Source organism: Mauremys mutica, chromosome 2 (genome assembly GCF_020497125.1).
Source record: "Mauremys mutica isolate MM-2020 ecotype Southern chromosome 2, ASM2049712v1, whole genome shotgun sequence".
Classification (NCBI taxonomy): domain Eukaryota; kingdom Metazoa; phylum Chordata; order Testudines; family Geoemydidae; genus Mauremys; species Mauremys mutica.
In genome coordinates, this window is record NC_059073.1 from 110,767,606 (window position 1) to 110,786,014 (window position 18,409).

Genomic DNA, 18,409 nt, shown 5'->3' on the forward strand with positions numbered 1-18,409 from the left:
TACTGCTGGTGTTAAATGATATAACCTGACTGATTAAAAAGCAATTCTACATAAACAGAAGAAGAAGTTTCTCTCACTAACTAAAAGAGAAAAAAAAGCAACAGTAACATCTATACCTGATGAAGGACCTCTTTAAGACAAATGATATTGATCTAAAAGTACCAAGAGTAACAAGAAGTTAAACAATATTCAAAAATAAACACCTGCATACAAATCTAAACTCTTTAAAAAATCCTTTTTTATTGATTCATTACCATACAAAATTTATTCAAATTACATCAATTTAAAGTGGTAAGATCACAGCTAGAGAACAGGTCACCCTTTAATAAATCTATTTACAAAACTCATAAAAGCTTTTTTTTTTTTTAAACATTATTTTACAGGGTTTTTTTTTCTCAACTAGCATACAATGCAAAGCTAATTTAGATTACTATTTTGCCCACACACATTGGGACAAGTGTTTAATTTATACAAAACTGTATAACAAAAAGGACAATAATATAATCTATTAGTCTCAATTTTATCCTTCCCACAAAGTGCCCCCTTGTCTCTCAGAAAATGTCATGCTTACACAACTTTTACTTTCCTCTTCCACAAGACTAAAATTTAAATACTGCAATTTTATTTACAGATCCACATCATTTAACAAAAAACCTCTTAAAAAATTACAAACAAGCTAGAAAATATTCTGGCAGTGTTTACAAATTAATTCCTATTGTACAAATCTGCTAGGTAACTAAAGTGTGAGTACAGAACATATATCAACTTAAATATAACCACTTAATGAACTATGCACACATTTGTACATATAAACACACACTTAACACTGTTTAACAGTTCTTAATGTGTTGCACTTTATACATTGTTATATTCTAAAGCTCAGTCATATAGTTCTTATTCTAGTACTTTTACTTTTAGTCATTTCATATGTGAGCTTTTATAGCAGCAACTCAATGGTACCAGAAAACCTGCATACATCATATGCAAACTACAATACAAAATAGTACTAATTTACTATGTGTGTCAGATAATCACGACAGTAATACAAACAAACAAAAAAGATTATATGGGGCATCATCTACACCAACATTTAGCCCATAAAGTGGCAACATTTTAAACAAAAACAGAAGGTATATTTAAGACTTATTAGAATTCCTCTCACTTTCAAAAAATAAATATTGGTGCTTTTCTATACTACCAAAGAGTTTCAAAAAATAAACGTAATTCAGTTAATGTGGTACTTACAGTTATGTAGTTCTTGCTTTGGGGGAAAAAGCTCTGTGTGGCTGGCGAGGAAAATTATAAAAGCTGGAAGCAGAGGCAGCTTACCCACTGATATAAATATGGAAACTGAACAAACAAAGCTTGGTATAAATTATTTTCCATAGAGAGAAAAACACAGTGCATATCTAGTAGGCACTTAACACAAAGCCCCACTTAGTACCACAAAAATTTATGTACCAGGTCTAGTGTGCACATTGGGGGCAGTAAAATTGAACTGTGCATCTTTGTTCCATTTTAAAAAGAGAAACTTTCACACACATATGTAAGCATTTTAAAAATCTGTGGTTTCTATGAGAAGTGGCAGAACTTTATCCTTTGCCCATATTTGTAATATACACTAAATTTAAAGTTTATTTTTTATTAAAAATGTATAAGGACATTAGTATCGGACCTCATACTGAGACACATACATTGCTCAAACTAGCAATTTAAAACATTCCCAGGAAGAGTTGAAGAAACCCATTTCACACTCTTGCATTACTTCCTATTTACATTTACTGCAGGTACAATCCATGTTGTGAGACTCAGAAGACATGCGTTTTCCACAGAAGGCACAGCTTGAAATACAATTTTAAAAATTGCTATTTGTTACTAAACCAGTTCATTGAGCCCTTCTCCACAAGCCCACTGTACACAGTAAGCAGAGATTTGGGGGGTGGGGTGGGGGTGAGAGACGAACCTTTTATGATCACCTGCCTGCATGATGTGCCACTTGCTGATGCACAAGGCCCTGGAGCCTAGGGTCAAACAAGGCTTTGTTGCAAGAGTGTACAGTTGTGTTCATACTATTCTAGGAAGTATTTCATTAAAATGTCAGCATTGTTCAGGAGTCTGTGATCGACTCTGTAATGCTACACTTGGGAGTAGGAAAGAGGGAGAAAACAACACAGAATCACAGCAGGAGTTCTGGTTCCATTTTTAAAAAAATGGTTTATATGGGAAATAATTAACAAAATATAATCAGCTGTATATAAATTCATCCACCAAAGAGGGAAGCTTTTCTAAATCATAAGCATCAAAAAGATCACTGATGCCCTCTTCTTCCCCAAGGCTCAGCAGGTAATCTTCCTGAAGCAGAGGAGGCAGCAAGTTCACAAACGGCCCTTCAAAGTTGGAGGGAATTTGGTCCTCTGTTTGCTGCAAAAGGTTGGTTGGAGAAGCCAATGGAGAGAGATTTGCCATATTTACTGAGCAGTCCCCTTGTCCTGAGTTACCAGAAGCCAGATCTGTAAGATGTGAAAATAGAAGATTTATCCTATTTGAAATATTATGCATGGATGAGATAAAGTTACTAAATGCTGCAAAGAGCGTTTTTCACCATTTTATTTAAACACAAAGCAAATAAAAGGTAGCCCTCTTTTTCTGTTATGTTCACCTGATTATACAAAATAAACAGCATAACAGAAAAAAAAAATCACTAAGTCCAGTAACAACCCAATCACAGCAGTTTAAGATTCACTAAACAATTTACCAAAATCATGCTGCAGAAAGTGGTATCTGTCAGCAATTATTTATAATTAAATTAAATTAAAAACACTAATTCTTCAATAGGACCCACTAAGTAAGCCGATTATTAATGTATGAAAGTCTTAAGCAGGCCACACAGAATGACTCAGACTATTTCAAAGTTAAGTACCTTTAAGGCTAAATATATAGATATAAAATGTCATCAATGTCTGACATTGGTTATCTGCAGATGACAATAAGTGAATTTAAAATTCTGCCTCCGATTATGAGAAACATTATGTTTGTTTGCTGCCTTTTGTTGTATGTCAGAAACTAGATATATTTTCAATGTTATATATATATATTTATGATACATTTAGGACATATAGTTTCATACCACATGCGAATACCAAACCCGATGACAAGCAAATGACAAACAGGGGAAATACATTTTCTAATATGCAGTCTAGAAACCTTACATCTTTCTGGCTTAGACAAAAAACCCAGGCACCTGTACAGATTACTTCTTTTAGTTAAACTTTCACGTTAAACTCTGAAGACCTTGTGCATCATAACAGAAAGAGAACTTTACCTTTGGAAATTGTTTTTGAGATATTTCCGTTGTGGTCCTGATTGTATGTTTTAAGAGGACTGAGGCTGTCATTCTCTTCTGGACATAGATAAACCTCAATAGGTCCTTCGGTACTAGATAAATGAATCAGCGCATTCTGCTAACAGAAAAGATTTAAAATTTCAGCAAAGTTCTATGGTAACAAGCACTATAATAGTGACCTTTCTGTCACCACTGAAGGTCATATGATATGGTATGTTTTGGTTGCCATTGTTTAGTTCTGGTATAACGATTAGAGGTATTACAAATTCCACATCGATCCCTGTGTTTATATTTCACCTTATTTTTGTAACGTGAAAGATTTTGCTGGCAAAGCTCTTAGTTAGGAAGAGAGCATTTAAGGCTACCCACCTCTTTGTAACAAACTTAGGGCATGTCTACGCTTCAAATTTAAATCGTCTCACATTAGATCAACCTACAGCCAATTCAGTAATTAAATTGGCTCTTTAGGTCCACACTATGTTCCTTCTGTAGGTGGTGCACGTTCTCACCAGGAATGCTTGCACCGACTTAAGTGGGGACTTGGGGAGCACTAACAGCCTGAGCCATCAGCCCCTGGGCAGCAACAGGCAATGTAAACAACTCAGTGTCTACACAGACGCTGCGTCATCCTAACTATATCAACTTAAACGCTACACCTCTTGCAGAGGTGGAGTTATTAGGTCGGTGTAGTGGGTAACATATTGGCGGGAAGGACATTTTAGTGTAGACACATACAGAGTTCGGTTGATGTAAGCCGCCCTATATCGACCTTACTCGATAGTGTAGACCAGGCCTTAGAAGTTCACCGATTTCTGTGTTATGTTATAGTGATGTACATATAAAGGGGATTGGACTCTTAATACTTTGTCACAATAGTTATAACCTGTTGCTTTATGATAGGATGGGATTTACAGTGCAAGACACAGAATAGTGTATTATGGTTTGATTTATTTAAAAGGTTTCTGACAAAGGGCATGGCAGAGATGCCTTTTCACATGTTAAAAAAAGTTTTTCAGCTTGTATTTCATCTGCATATTGATCGATTCCCTTGCTCCTCTTAACAAAGCAAATGCCACTGTCTTATACCAGACTGATTCTGGTATAAGACAGTGGCATTTAATCTTCTTCTGAGATTAAAATTCCCACCTCATCTTGAGAAGTTAGTATTTTTCTCGTCCATTACATCAGTCTAGGATATTATTTTTTTGTGAAAATGTACCTAGTCAGTCACCCTTCCTATTATGATGAAAAACACAAATATTAACTCCACAATTGAAAAAGAATCACTTCCCTCAAGCAAGTGGAGCTTGTCAAAACTGCAGTTCATTATTAGCAACCTAAGAGGCATTAGCACATCAAAATCATGCAGTTTGACATTCTTCTTTTAAAGTTACCTACTACACTATTTGACAAAAGTTCCTCGTGCTAATCATGTTTTGCATTCAAAAGTAGCATGCATTAGTTGAAGAGGGAGCTGGACTTGAGAGTATGAGAATCAAAGGATACAACTGCAAGAGTGCAGGAGAGGAGAAGAAGTATAAGATTAGTATCTGAGTTATGTAAATGGCAGTTTCTGATTATATAGTTCTCGTCGATTTTGACAATGTCCCCAAAGTGCTCAAGACATATCAACATCATCCAACTTAAGACAAGCATTTCAGATGCCACAGGCAAGCACAGACACACATCCTCCACTTGTAGTTAAAAAATTACATTATGCAACAAGAGACGCTACGGTGCTCTTACCTCCACTGGGTCAGGCACTTCAAGTCTGGTTTCTGGAGGTGCTTTCACAACTATAACAGTTTGGTCTTTAAGGCCATTAATTTTTCGAATATCTTGATATGTAACATAAGCTAATGTAATCAGTGTTAAGGAGTCCTTCCAATCAAAGATGCAGCATATTCACATTAAAAGAAAAAAAAAAGTTTCTGCAAAAAATAATTGATTCTACAAGCTTTGTTCCCAGTTAATCTCCACATGGTGGTCCTCACCCCGATTTTAATTTCAGTACAGTATTCTCCCCGACACTGGAAACCATTCTTTGTAGCCACTAACCTTCAGGCAAATAAGGACCAGTTGAGATTCTAAGCAAAGCATGTCAGTACTGTGCCTTGATCAAACAGTTGGGCCACTATTCAGTGACAAAAAGTATTTTCACTTGCATCTGGGTGCTGCTGTTTCCAGCTGTGTGTGTGTGTGTGTGTGTGTGTGTACACATGCGTGCACAGAAAATTTCAACATACTTGCAAATGAGTTACATAGAATTGGGAACTCAAAAGAAATTTAAGATAATTTGCAAACACAGACAAACGCACTCTCTCACCTTCCACTCTGCCCCCCCCGCCAATAATTTTAAATGTAACATTCAATCATCCATACTGTAATTTCAGTAAATTTTTAAATTTAATTTTGTTGGTAATTATTTCTCAAGGAGTGGCATCTATCATTTTCTTTTATTACTGTGACAATATATTCTGTGTTTTTATATCCTGGGTTTTCCAGGCAATCATCCAGGTTGATAGAAGTTATAATAAAGTGATGCACATCATTGTGTGTGTTCCCAGGCATAAAAATGCTTAGAGCAATCTCATCTAATGCCCCTTTGGAAAGGAGGAAAGTAAAAAAGAAATAAACAACTGATTTTACTTTTTTTAATTTAGTGCACATAAAAAGTGTCATATTTAAGCACTGGGAAATTATGTTCGCTGTTTATATATAGAACATTACAGTGGTCAACAATAATACATTTTGCTAAGTCACCACACTGTGGTATCTCAGTATTACTCATTGCTCAGTATAGGAAATAACTACTGTCAGCATACAAGTGTTTCAGGATCTTCATTTTTGCCTGTGAAACACATACCACATTCTTTGTACTGCAGAAGTGAAGATTTATGACGACAGTTACTACTGTGTGTGAATTTTTGGTAGATCTGAACTCTAAATTATGACCACAGTGCAGCACAGTGGAACAGTACTAATTGCCCCAACTCCATACCACCAATATATCTCAAAACTAACTTGGACTGAACACCTGTAGAAATGAGATGGTAGCTCAGCCATCATGCTCATTCAAATCCTTTGCCTCTCTACTGAGATTTCTAGGAAAGGCAAAGTGCATAGTGGTTTTGTATCAGATGCAAATTTAAATGAAAGCACCAAATCAACTTTCTTTTGCAACAGATTTAGATTGAAATTGAACTGGCATCCTACAGGTGAAAGGCTATATATCACATTAACCAATTTTATAAGATATCTAGTCCCTCTTAATGCTTTCAAGAAGACCTGAAAATTCTCTTACAGTTTGGTCAGTTGACAAGCAGGAAGGCAATTTCCCTTTTTGGAGAAACAAAAACAACTAAGGCTGGTCTTATTCCAATAAACCTAAGGTAATAATATCACTAAGTTACTCTACAATTCTACTGTCATCATTACAGGAGTATATAACCCATGCAGCCTGGTTTTGAACAGTGTCCAGATACACCTCACACAAAAAATAAAAATAAAAACAAACAAGTCTGTTCTCTGAGAATAAAAGCAAAAAGAGAAAAGCTAATAAAACAAGCTTCTCAGCTACAGTAGCAGACCGTAACAGTAATTCTTCATCCGTCTGCACCATAGTAGGCAACAAATTTTACTGAGACAAAGTCAGGATCAACCCTGTGTTTAGCATTTCTGTGCTTTCACATCAGTATCCATTGGAAGGAACTATGAATTTACTTTACAGCCGCACTGCTATTTTATATCATGGTACATTTCCTGGCTTATAAATTCACTGATCAAATACATTCAAATGTCGATGTTTCTACAGTTGTCATAATTAAAAAAATCAACATTGACACAGTAAATGTTACTTCCTATCCTTAAAAAAAGACTGTAAGTGCAGTTTTTCACATGTCACCGATATCAAATGTTGACTTTTGAAAAATCAACTACAGTATATAATAAAGATCTTCATCATATATCAATGGGTGACATGTCCAGTAAAAGCCACAATACCTTTTAGGATTAACCTGTTCTTCACAGACATGAATATTGGAAAATATATTAATCCTCTGCAGCTCACCACTGTTATTAAAATTAGTAACATATTTAAAATATATCTAGCTTGGGTTTTTATCACCATAGTATCTAGGAAGCATTTATCCCCATAGTATCTAGAGCAGGGGTCGGCAACCGGTGGCTCCCGGCTCGCCAGGGTAAGCACCCTGGCGGGCCGGCCCGGTATGTTTATCTGCTGCGTCGGCAAGTTCGGCCGATCGCAGCTCCCACTGGCCGCGGTTCACGGTCCCAGGCCAATGCGGGAGGCAGGAAGCGGCGCGAGCCGAGGGATGTTCTGGCCGCGGCTTCCTGCCTCCCGCATTGGCCTGGGACCGCGAACCGCGGCCAGTGGGAGCCGCGATCGGCCGAACTTGCCGACGCGGCAGATAAACAAACCGGGCCGGCCCGCCAGGGTGCTTACCCTGGCGAGCCGGGAGCCACCAGTTGCCGACCCCTGATCTAGAGGTTAGGAAACAATAAGGTAAGTTGCAAACAAAGGCAGATTCAGCCTTTGCCTTCCTAGATTTCAATTGCTTGTATTTGTTTTTTTTGTAATCTTTATATACATATTAATGTATGTGCATATATACACATCTAGGTAGTAATATAAAAATAAATACACAAAAACTTAGCTTATGTTTGCAAAAAGTGGGTTTTGATCTGGGTTCAGAATTGTAAAATGAGAACAATGTTTTAAAAGACATGCTTGAACTTAATGTTTTGTCTTCACTGCACTGTAATGAAACTGCTGAACTCTTGGTCATACTACTTTATCTAAAGATGGATATTTTGGGACCTCTTCATACATTAACATTTCTTATATGCTCCAGAAATGTTAAATGTCTAATTTTATAATTGATGTAAGTGCTTTCTTAGCGACATCTGCATTAAATCACAGAAAACTGTTACCTTTAGGAATGAATTTTCAGTGCTATGTGCCACTTATCTCTACTTTGAAGAGTCTTCCTAACTCTTACTCTAGCAGCAGGGAGGTTAACCACATTTGGAAATGATGGCATAAAGGATATCTCTGATTCTCTGAATCCTCTGTTAGCAACTTGAGATCCAGGGTGCAACTTTGGATCAATTCATCCAGTTTCTTCTCTTCCTGACTGAGTTCAGTCACCTCCTTTGACAGGCCTTGACACTGTGCCAGCATGCCCCCATCATCAGATAGACTGCAGCCCCTACAAATCCAAAGAAGGCAGGGTCTTTGTAATCATTATTACAACTCAAAACTACTCTGTAGGAGGAGGGGAGCAAGGGAAAAAAAAGAGGTGCGTCTTTAAGTTACAAGCCTTGATTACTGCAGCCTTCATTCCCTAAAGCAGCTTAAAGGATGCCAGTATAAACCAAGCTTCTCAGAGAAGGCACCTTGTATTGTGGCACCATTTAATACAAGAATTTTCTTACGAGAGGCCTATCAGATATTAAAAAACTATCTTAAGTAACAGGTTTCAGAGTGGTAGCCGTGTTAGTCTGTATCAGCAAAAACAATGAGGTGTCCTTGTGGCACCTTAGAGACTAACAAATGGATTTGGGCATAAGCTTTCGTGGGCTAAAACCCATCTGATGAAGTGGGGTTTAGCCAACGAAAGCTTATGCCCAAATAAATTTGTTAGTCTCTAAGGTGCCAAAAGGACACCTCGTTGTTTTTCTCTCAAGTAAATAACATTAAAAGGCTATTCTATTTTTGGAAAGTCTGTTCAACAACCGCTGGGAGCAGGAGTGCGAGGCTGGGAGCAGAGACGGGAAACACTGCCACTTTATAACAATGCAATCAGCTGGAGAAGGATGGTGAATACTCACATCCACTGAATGTTGTTTTTGGATTTCTTCTTAATGAGATGGATGCCTTCCAGTACATTGGTGATATCATAAATCCTCCGTTTCTGCACCTTGAGGACCTCTGCTGCTCTGTTCAAATCCACGACCCCATCTGGGGACTGGCTCAGCAGTTGAATAAACTTCTTTGTGAGAAGACCAAGTGATGTATCATACCGAGTCTTTTCTGAAGGAGATTTTGGAGCTTGGAAGAAAAATGAATATAAAAAAGGAAGGAGGAGAAAAGAAACAAGTTTGTTAGCTGCTGATCAAATCAGTTTTCCCATTTCAGTTTTGAAACGGGCATTTGAGGCAACAAAATATGTTTTGCAGAAACTTCCTACATATTGTACTACAGAAAGCTCTTAAACTTCCACATTAGCACAAAACCTACCATTGGATGTTTATATAGTTTCATAGTGTCTCTCTCCAAAGATCAAGGCACATGGACTCAATTTTTAAAAAGCACACACGTGTATTTCTCATTAGCTTAATGGATAATGCATAATGAAAGTTTAAGACTATGCAAAGTATGGCAACGTAATTTAACAATATTTCGGTATATTTTTGTCTTGGCAGCAACACCAACTACCTACCCTTTATCAGGCTGCTAGCCAGTTTTCTTCATGGGTTGATTGTCCCTCTTTTAAGGTAACAGATAACTTAAGGGTTTCACGGGCAATTAACCATAACTTTGGTGCTCTTCAGTAGGTGTACCAAATGACAGTTTCCCTAATTTACAGACGACTCGTGTGAATCAATGAGATTTACACCAAATTTACAAGACAGTTAATAATCATGCATCCAAGGCTATATATTATTTCTCCTTAACCTTATAATAACTCCTTAAAACCAGTAAAGTACAGAGTTTTCCTCCAATTTGCCCTCACTACCCTTACAATGATGTGAAGGTAGTGAGGGAAAACTAGGGAAGAGTGCTGTACTTTACTGGTCTTAAACCATGAATCAGCAACTAACTGCCTCTCACTGGAAAACGAGGGGGACATATTTTCTATATGCCCAGAGAATTAATTGACAAGTTTTGCAGTGCAAAATAAATCTATATTTGTACAGGCAATAACTAAGTGTTTTTTCCATGAACAAATGGCAGCATCTATTCATTTTATAGATGCGTTTTCAGAGTTTAAATATGTGGCCCAGAATAAAAAGGTGTTACTAACCTTCCATAACTGTTGTTCTTGGAGACGTGTTCCTCATGGCCATTCCAAAGTAGGTGTGTGCTCGCCCTGAGCACTGCCGCCAGTAAGTTTTGCCCTCAGTGGTATCTGTCAGGTCAGCTTTTGATGCCCTCTGGGGTTATGCGCTCATAGCACCAGTATAAAGGGGCCCGTTGACCTGAAGCCCCCCTCAGTTCCTTCTCGTCGGCTAATCTGACAGAGGGGCAGGCCAGGGGCAGGGGTGGAATGGATTTGAGCAACACATCTCGAAGAACAACAGTTAAGAAAGGTCAGTAACATTTTTCTTCTTCAAGTGATTGCTTATGTCAGTGCCTAAGTAGGTGATTCCCAAGTAGTTGCACAAGTCGAGGGTTAGGAGTTCATTGGCATGCTGATTTTAATACCACTTGGCTGAAACCTGAGTCGTCTCTAGCCTGCTGGGTGATGGCATAATGAGAGGTGTGGACTGACATGACCACGCTGCCGCTCTAAGCATATCCCATATAGGAACTTGAGCCACAAACACTGCTGAAGATGCTTGAGCCCTTGTAGAATGCGCCATTAGGTTAAGAGGAGCGGGGTCCTTCACCAGGTCGTAGCATGTGTGGATATAGGAAGTGATTCACAAAGAAATTCTCTGAGCCGAGACTGGAAGGCAGACAGAATGAAAGGCAATGGCTACGAAAAGCTGAGTAGATTTCTGAAATGACTTAGTCCTTTCTATGTAGAAAGCTAGTGCACGTCTGACATCCATGAGTCTCTGTTCCTCTCTGTTGACTTGCGGTTTCGGATAGAAGACTGGTAAGAAGACATCCTGGTTACTATGGACTTGTGAGACCCCCTTTGGAAGGAAGGCCAGATGCGGCCACAATTGAACCTTGTCCTTGAAGATGACCATATATAGTGGTGCCGAAGAAAGGGCTCAGATCTCCAAGACCCTTCTGGTAGAAGTGATGGCCACCAGGAAGGCCACCTTCCAGGATAAGTAGAGGAGGAACGCTAGTCCCCAGCTCACCCCTTCTGTCCGTGTCCTCCCATCACCCCCCCCACCTGGGACGTAGACATGAGCCCCCTCTCTCCCCTGCATCAGGAGCCCCAAGGCCCCCTGCCCCCCCTGCGGCCAGAGCAATGAGCCTCTCCCGACCTCACCCCGTCTGGAAGAGCCCCGAGTGCACACACCCCCTTGCCTGGAGGAGCCCTGGGCCAGCCACAGCCACGCCTCCCCTACTCTCCCCTCCCCAGACCCCAAGCCACCTGGGAAAAGCTGCAGCATCTCTTTCCAAAGAACTTGCGCTTTCATTATACCCCATACAGGTTCCAGAGCGGCTGAGGAGGTGGTATCTGGTAGTCAGCTTCCTGGGTTCATCAGTAATCTCTCTGGACTCCCACTGCCAAACCCTGCAACGTCCCCTGGCCTATTATACCCGCCACCCATGTTGCCAGCGGTTCAAATAGAGGTCCCATTAGCCTGGCCAACACCAAGTTGAGGTCCTGGGAGGGAGTGGCTGCTGTACCTTGGGGTATAATCTCTCCAAGCCCTGTTGTGCCTCGTCACGAACAGATCTATCTGGAAAGTCCCCAACTTCTGGAAGATGCCTTTCCCGAAATCTGGACGGATGACCGTTCGAGAAGGATCTACTGAGGTGATCCACTAGCTAGTTCTATGACCCCAGGAGATAGGAGTCTTCAAGATGGATCGAGTGGGCTACTGAAAATTCCCACAAGAAAAGAGTTTTCTGGGACAGGTGAGAGGAACGTGCTCTACCCTGCCTGTTTACATACAACATCACTATTGTGTTGTCTGTAAGAACCGAAAGACACTTGCCCTTCAGAAGGGGTTGGAACGTCTGGCAGGCTTGGCGAACCATCCTGAGCTCCCTGACATTGATGTGTAGCGAGAGACCCTGAGCTCTAAAGGGCCCCAAGCGAGCTCCCCAGCCCATCGCCGAAGTGTCTGTGATGAGACACATTCACAGTTGGGGTCTCGAGAATGGGACGCCTGCACACATTGTCCATGGAACCAACCACTAAAGAAGGGAGGCGATCACTGGTGGAGGAAGTGTGATGACCATGTCTAAGTGATGTCGGCCCGGTGCATAAGGCAACCAAGCCTGAAGAAGTCTGAGCCGCAGCCTTGCATTTTGCACCACATAGGTGCATGAAGCTATATGGCCTAGGAACTTTAAGCAGTTTCTTGTAATGGTGATGGGGTGGTTTCTGAGGCTTCTGTGAGCGCCCTCTTGCTCAGAACTGGGCTTCCAGGAGGAAGGCTCTGGCTTGGACCAAGTTGAGGATTGCCAGGATGAATTCTGTCCTTCAAACGGGGGAGAGAGTAGACTTCTGGATATTTATCAACAGGTCTAAGTCCTGGAAAATTGACTGCATTAACTTTACATTTGTCTCCATCTGGGTCTTGGTGCAACCTTTGATCAGCCAGTCAAGGTAAGGGTAGACCTGAACCTCCCTGGTTGGAATGGTTTTCTTTGGTGCTGGAGATGACGGAGGGTGCTGAGGTTCCTGAGAAGCAGAAACAATGTCCGTTCTCGGTGCCGGGGATGACGACTGGTGCTGAGACTCCCTAAGAATCGCCAGGGCACTCCTTACAGAGGCTGAAGTACTGAGTGCCACAAAGTGGGGTTTGTTAACCTAACTGTTCTAACAACTACAATAACATTAACTATATACACCAAGTAGAAATAAAGTCCACTGAAGGCGTATTTGCAAATATAAGGACGAGGTAATTTCAGTGACTGTCGCAGGTAGTAAGAAGGAACTGGGGGATGCAGGTCGGTGGGCCCCTTTATACTGGCACTATGAGTGTGCTAACCTGACAGATACCACTGAAAGAAAATTTTTCTGGCGGCTGTGCTCAGGACAAGCACACACGTACTTTGGAATTGACATGAGCTTGAAGAACTAAGTAGTATTCCAAACTATTTCTAATATTTGGTGCTGCACACCCTGATTTTGTTGGTCTTGTAATCTCTGAAGATACAGAGGATACAAAATGTTTCAAACTCTTACATCAGGGCAATAAGCCAGCCAGTAACTGAAAAGGGTTAAGAAGATTCCCCTATGGGCAGATTATACCACATTTTTCCACTATTGGGTTTCTTGCACCTTCTTTCAAAGCTTCTGATACCAGCTACTCTCTGAGAAGGCTCTACACAAGACGGATCACTGGCCTGATCCAGTATGGCAGTGTCTACGTTCCCACATCTAATTGTAAAAGTCAGGCTATATCTACATTACAGACCTTACGGCAGAACAGCAGTACTGCTACAGTTCTGCCGCTGTAAGGTCTCTCCTGTGGCCCCTCTTCACTGGCAGGAGAGAGCTCTCATGCCAGCATAATTAAACCACCCCCATTATCTAGGTCTGCAGGAGAGCCTCTCCTGCAAACATAGCACTTTTTCCGGTGAAACTTACGTCGGTCAGGAGTGTGTTTTCTCACATCTCTGACCCACAAAAGTTTTACCAACAAAAGTGGTAGTGTAGACAAAGCCTTAGTCAATCTGAAATCTAACCTAGAAGTGGGCACTAAGAGTATCCTGAAATAATTTGAAGAATATTGTGACTTTCCTATGAAAATATATTCATCCATCCACTCACAAAAGGAGGCAATTTGTACCTAATCCTTTGGGAGATTCAAGGTCTACACAGGGACATTAAGGTGAGCTAATCCAAATTAACTAAAGATGTGGATTTAAAGCAGATTAGTTAGGCCACATTAAACCCCTTTGTGGACAGTCTCATTCAGAATTAAAGAGGCCTTCATTTGCTTTAAATGAAGCTAAACAGGTTTAATGTGGTTTAACTCAGGCTTTGGCTACACTTACACTTCAAAGCGCTGCCGCAGCAGCACTTTGAAGCGCTAAGTGTAGTCAAAGCACCAGCGCTGGGAGAAATCTCTCCCAGCGCTGTCCGTACTCCACCTCCCTGTGGGGAATAACGGACAGCGCTGGGAGCCGCGCTCCCAGCGCTGGGGCTTTGACCACACTGGCGCTTTGCAGCGCCGCAATTTGCAGCGCTGGAGAGGGTGTGTTTTCACACCCTGCTGCAGCGCTGCAAATTTGTAAGTGTAGCCAAGCCCACAGTGGTTCTCAATCAGGGGTAGGCATACCCTTGGGGGTACGCAGAGGTCTTCCAGAGAGTACATCAACTCATCTAGATATTTGCCTAGTTTTACAACAGACTATATAAAAAACACTAGCAAAGTCAGTACAAATTAAAAAGTTTCATAAAGACAATTACTTGTTTATACTGCTCTATATTCTATACACTGAAATATAAGTACTGTACAATATTTATATTCCAATTGATTTATTTTATAATGATATGGTAAAAATGAGAAACTAAGCAATTTTTCAGTAACAGTGTGCTGTGACATTTTTGTATTTTTATGTCTTGATTTTGTAAGCAAGTAGGTTTTAAGTGAGGTGAAACTTAGAGGTAGGCAAGACAAATCAGACTCCTGAAAGGGATACAATAGTCTGGAAAGGTTGAGAGCCACTGGTTTAAGTAATCTGCTTTAAATGCGCATCTTTAATTAATTTGGATTAATTTTTCTGAATGTTCCTCTACAGACAAGGCCTTTGGCTGTTGTTTTTTTAGGAAAAGACATCATAAAGGAAGTCCAAAATAGCTTTAAGCCCCACACCACAGAGCATAACAAAAGTTTCCTTACTTTTTGGACTATCTGGACTTCTTGTTGCAGCTCTTCCTTTTCCTTTTGGGGTTTTTAATCCTTCAGCAAGATATTGGTGACCACTTTCTCCTAGTTCCAGCCTTCGCTTTGCCTGTTAAAAAGCAAATTTTGTATTGATGGAGTGTCATAAAAGTACATTGCACTTTACAAAGCACAGAATAATGGAGAAGTGGAGAGAGGGGAGGGAACGGACAGACGGAAGAGAACTTTACACAGCAACCTATCTATCTAGGTTCTTATTCCACACTCATCACTATGGTATGAATGTCTACTGGCACCTTAAGACAATTTTAATTTTTTACTTAAAGGTCACAATGATAGCTAAATTTGAATAAGTAAGTAGATCTTTTAATTTTAAAAGAAAACTGAGTTAGGGATATATTTTTAGGATAGTATGTAGCGAAGTTTGACTTTCTTGTACTATATGTCAAAGATCTAAAAATATTTCTACCTATCACTGTATTAAGAGTTCTAGTTACAGCACAGAGTATAACATTCAGGGTGAGCTCGCAAATACACACAATGACTTACTTGTACAGCTACATTTTTAGTGAAACTTTTTTTAGGATTCTGTGCATCTTCAGAAGACTGCGCCAAGTTATATTTGTGTAAATTAGATTTCATATGCACCATCTTACTTGGTAGCTATGAGAAGTTCATAAATACCAATAATAAAGTTACAGCAATGCTACAATGAACATGGCACCGAGAAGTAAAATGTCTAAGCATGGGAGAAAGAAGGAAATCTGGCCATCTTGAAAGAGTCTTGCCATCATCTTGGATTATTTTTGCCTTAATCAAGAAGACAACCATTCAGTTTAGCCTACCAAGTGAACTAGAATATATAAAAATTTATTCTGAAACCCAGACTGGAGAAAATGGACCAGTGACAGCATCAGAAAAAGGCTGTTTGAAGACTGTCTACCCAATGTGTTCACTTATGAAGAAGTAAAGCTGTGTACAGCCTTGCAAGAAATGGAAGAGATGGCTGAAACTCTGACAAGACTGCTCTGCTGAGTTAGATAGCAATATAAAGATAGACAAACAACATAAAACATCATCATCAGTGTGAATCCTGTTCCTAGATACCTGAACTATTAATTTTGGAAGCAATTCCATGCCATGCCATTAGCCACTGAAACTGGACCTGGGGATAGCTGATTCATTATCCTAATAATAAGAGGAGCATTAACTTGAATACACACAAATGGGAAGGTAAAACCCATTTCTAACAAAATTTGCCTGCATAGCTGTTTCCGAAAAATGGGGCTAATACAACTAGATTTTATGATTCAGGGTACTTTATTTTATTTATTTAAAACAGACTGACAAATAATCTAACACCACAGAACGGTATCTTAGTAAGAGCTGCTCTGGGCCAAAGCAGGACAGCACATTCCATTATGGAGCTGTAAATAGTGATATTTTTCTTCTTTTTTTTTTAAATGTGTGCATTTTATTACTGGTTTGTCTCAGAGAGCTCAAAATATATTCAATTTGTATTTACTTTTTGATAACTGACATCTTTGTGTTGGATTCCCTTTGTGAACCTAAGGCTTATTAACATTAGAGTCAGGGCACAGAGGTTCATCTTACCCCACAACACAGACACACAATTCACAAGCTGCTCTGAGTTATATTTATCTTTGAGTTGAGACTAATTCACAGATGACATAACTGCAAGCGAGCTATCCTACATCTCCTCACAAGCACAGACAAAATTATGCTGCTGCAGCCAGACATCCTGAAACAACAGCTCTCTAGAAAGGTCTGAGTTACCTCTGTTCATCTCAATAGGGCATTAACTCTGCAATCCAAGCCTGGCCATTTAAAATGTTGTTAACAGAAACATCCAGCTAATAGACTTTAGCCTGTGTGACTGAATTAATTTGACAAAGATATTACACAGGAATGAGATAAAACTCACTTGGTTTTTAAAATTTTTGTTTCTTCATCCGAGAACTCTGGGATGGAGGGAGGCAGGCAGGGAAAGAAAGGGAGACACTTCAGGATACAGCAAAACCAAGCCAGAGGGATTGTGTTAAGAAAAGAATGAAAGATCTCAGGAATATGTGGTGGGGAGAATTTTTTTTTTTTTTAAAGACAACACTTCATGAAATAACAATTATATTATTGAATAGTTTTAAACATCAAACATAAGTTTTGTGTGGAATGAATTTGCTAACTAATCCTCGTCTCGCTCCTTCCCCATCACCACAGATTTTGCAAATATTTTAGGGAAAACAATTTAGAAATTTGTAGTGGCCATAGCCACCGGGAGGTTTACATAAGCATATCTAAGAATATATAGCAAATAGGAGCTTTCTTTAAGGACTTGCCTGCTAACACCCTACAACCTTCTCCTCTGAACTTTATATTACTAAGTACCAACCATGGTTACTCAAACAGCATCTTTTAGCTGCTTCCAATAGTACTGCATGTTTGTGTGTTTTTCAGAAGGTGTTTAAAACAGCAGAATGGTCTTGTCAGTTTCATTAAGACTGACTATATAGGACTATATGTATACACAGGCAGAACAGGACTATGGATCTCTGGCAATTAGCACAGATACTACTTCAGAGAGTTATTTTGGAGAACACAAAATATTTGTATAGGATATGGAATAAGACTTAAGAACATTTTCTGGATATTCAGAAGAGTAAAACAGCTTGGTAAATAGGTATTTTAAGAAGCAGTTTCAGAAAATCTTTTTTAGACTGTTTTAATTGCAAGCCAGACATATTATACTTCAGATGGGAAGTGTATTTTTGCATATCCCATATTTGATAAAGATCCAAAAGTGGTAGAAATAGTGTTCTCTGTTTCCTCTATTGTAGTAAGTCTGTAGGCCAAGGGTTTCGTGGCTCAGACTGTTGAATACTGACCCTTTAAAGGGCAACGGACCTTTAATATCTGAACTGTCCAGGAGAGGGAGAAAATTCTAGACTCTGAGTATGTTGGGGTCACCCTGCAAGTAGTAACCAGAGCTGCTGGAAGCCAGATTGTGACTGGAATGTGGCTAACTGGCTACTGAGGTCAGAGCTGGTGGACCAGGGCTGTAGCTATACACCGACACTCAGAGTGTGACCTGCATGCTGGTAGTCTGTTTGTGAGTGGTCTAGGTTGGGAGCTACAACAGCAAAATGCTGTGAGGCACCCATGGTTGTGTGGCTGGTGTCAAAGAACCCTTCGCTGGTCTGGATTGCACCTCAGAATGTGACACCATATAACTATTTGGAGGGGAAAATTCGGTCATTGTATCTCATCTGGTTAACAGGCAAGTCCTGCAATCCTTTCATGGGCATTCAAGGT

The 18,409-nt window shown here is 39.9% G+C and overlaps 1 protein-coding gene across 3 annotated transcripts in view; it reads right to left on the reverse strand.

Moving 5' to 3' along the window:
* Positions 1-218: 218 nt before the first annotated feature.
* E2F3 (E2F transcription factor 3) overlaps positions 219-18,409 on the reverse strand; it is a 54,146-nt gene continuing 35,955 nt past the window's right edge. For 2 of the 3 annotated variants that reach the window (XM_045002918.1, XM_045002920.1), the window contains exons 2-7: positions 15,077-15,188; positions 9,197-9,416; positions 8,416-8,574; positions 5,090-5,204; positions 3,323-3,461; positions 219-2,510 (exon numbers count right to left, since the gene is read on the reverse strand). In XM_045002918.1, coding sequence (XP_044858853.1) covers positions 2,245-2,510; positions 3,323-3,461; positions 5,090-5,204; positions 8,416-8,574; positions 9,197-9,416; positions 15,077-15,188 — 1,011 coding nt within the window. In that variant the 3' untranslated portion in view covers positions 219-2,244. The remainder of the gene's footprint in view (positions 2,511-3,322; positions 3,462-5,089; positions 5,205-8,415; positions 8,575-9,196; positions 9,417-15,076; positions 15,189-18,409) is intronic. The other variant, XM_045002919.1, reaches the window with a different exon arrangement.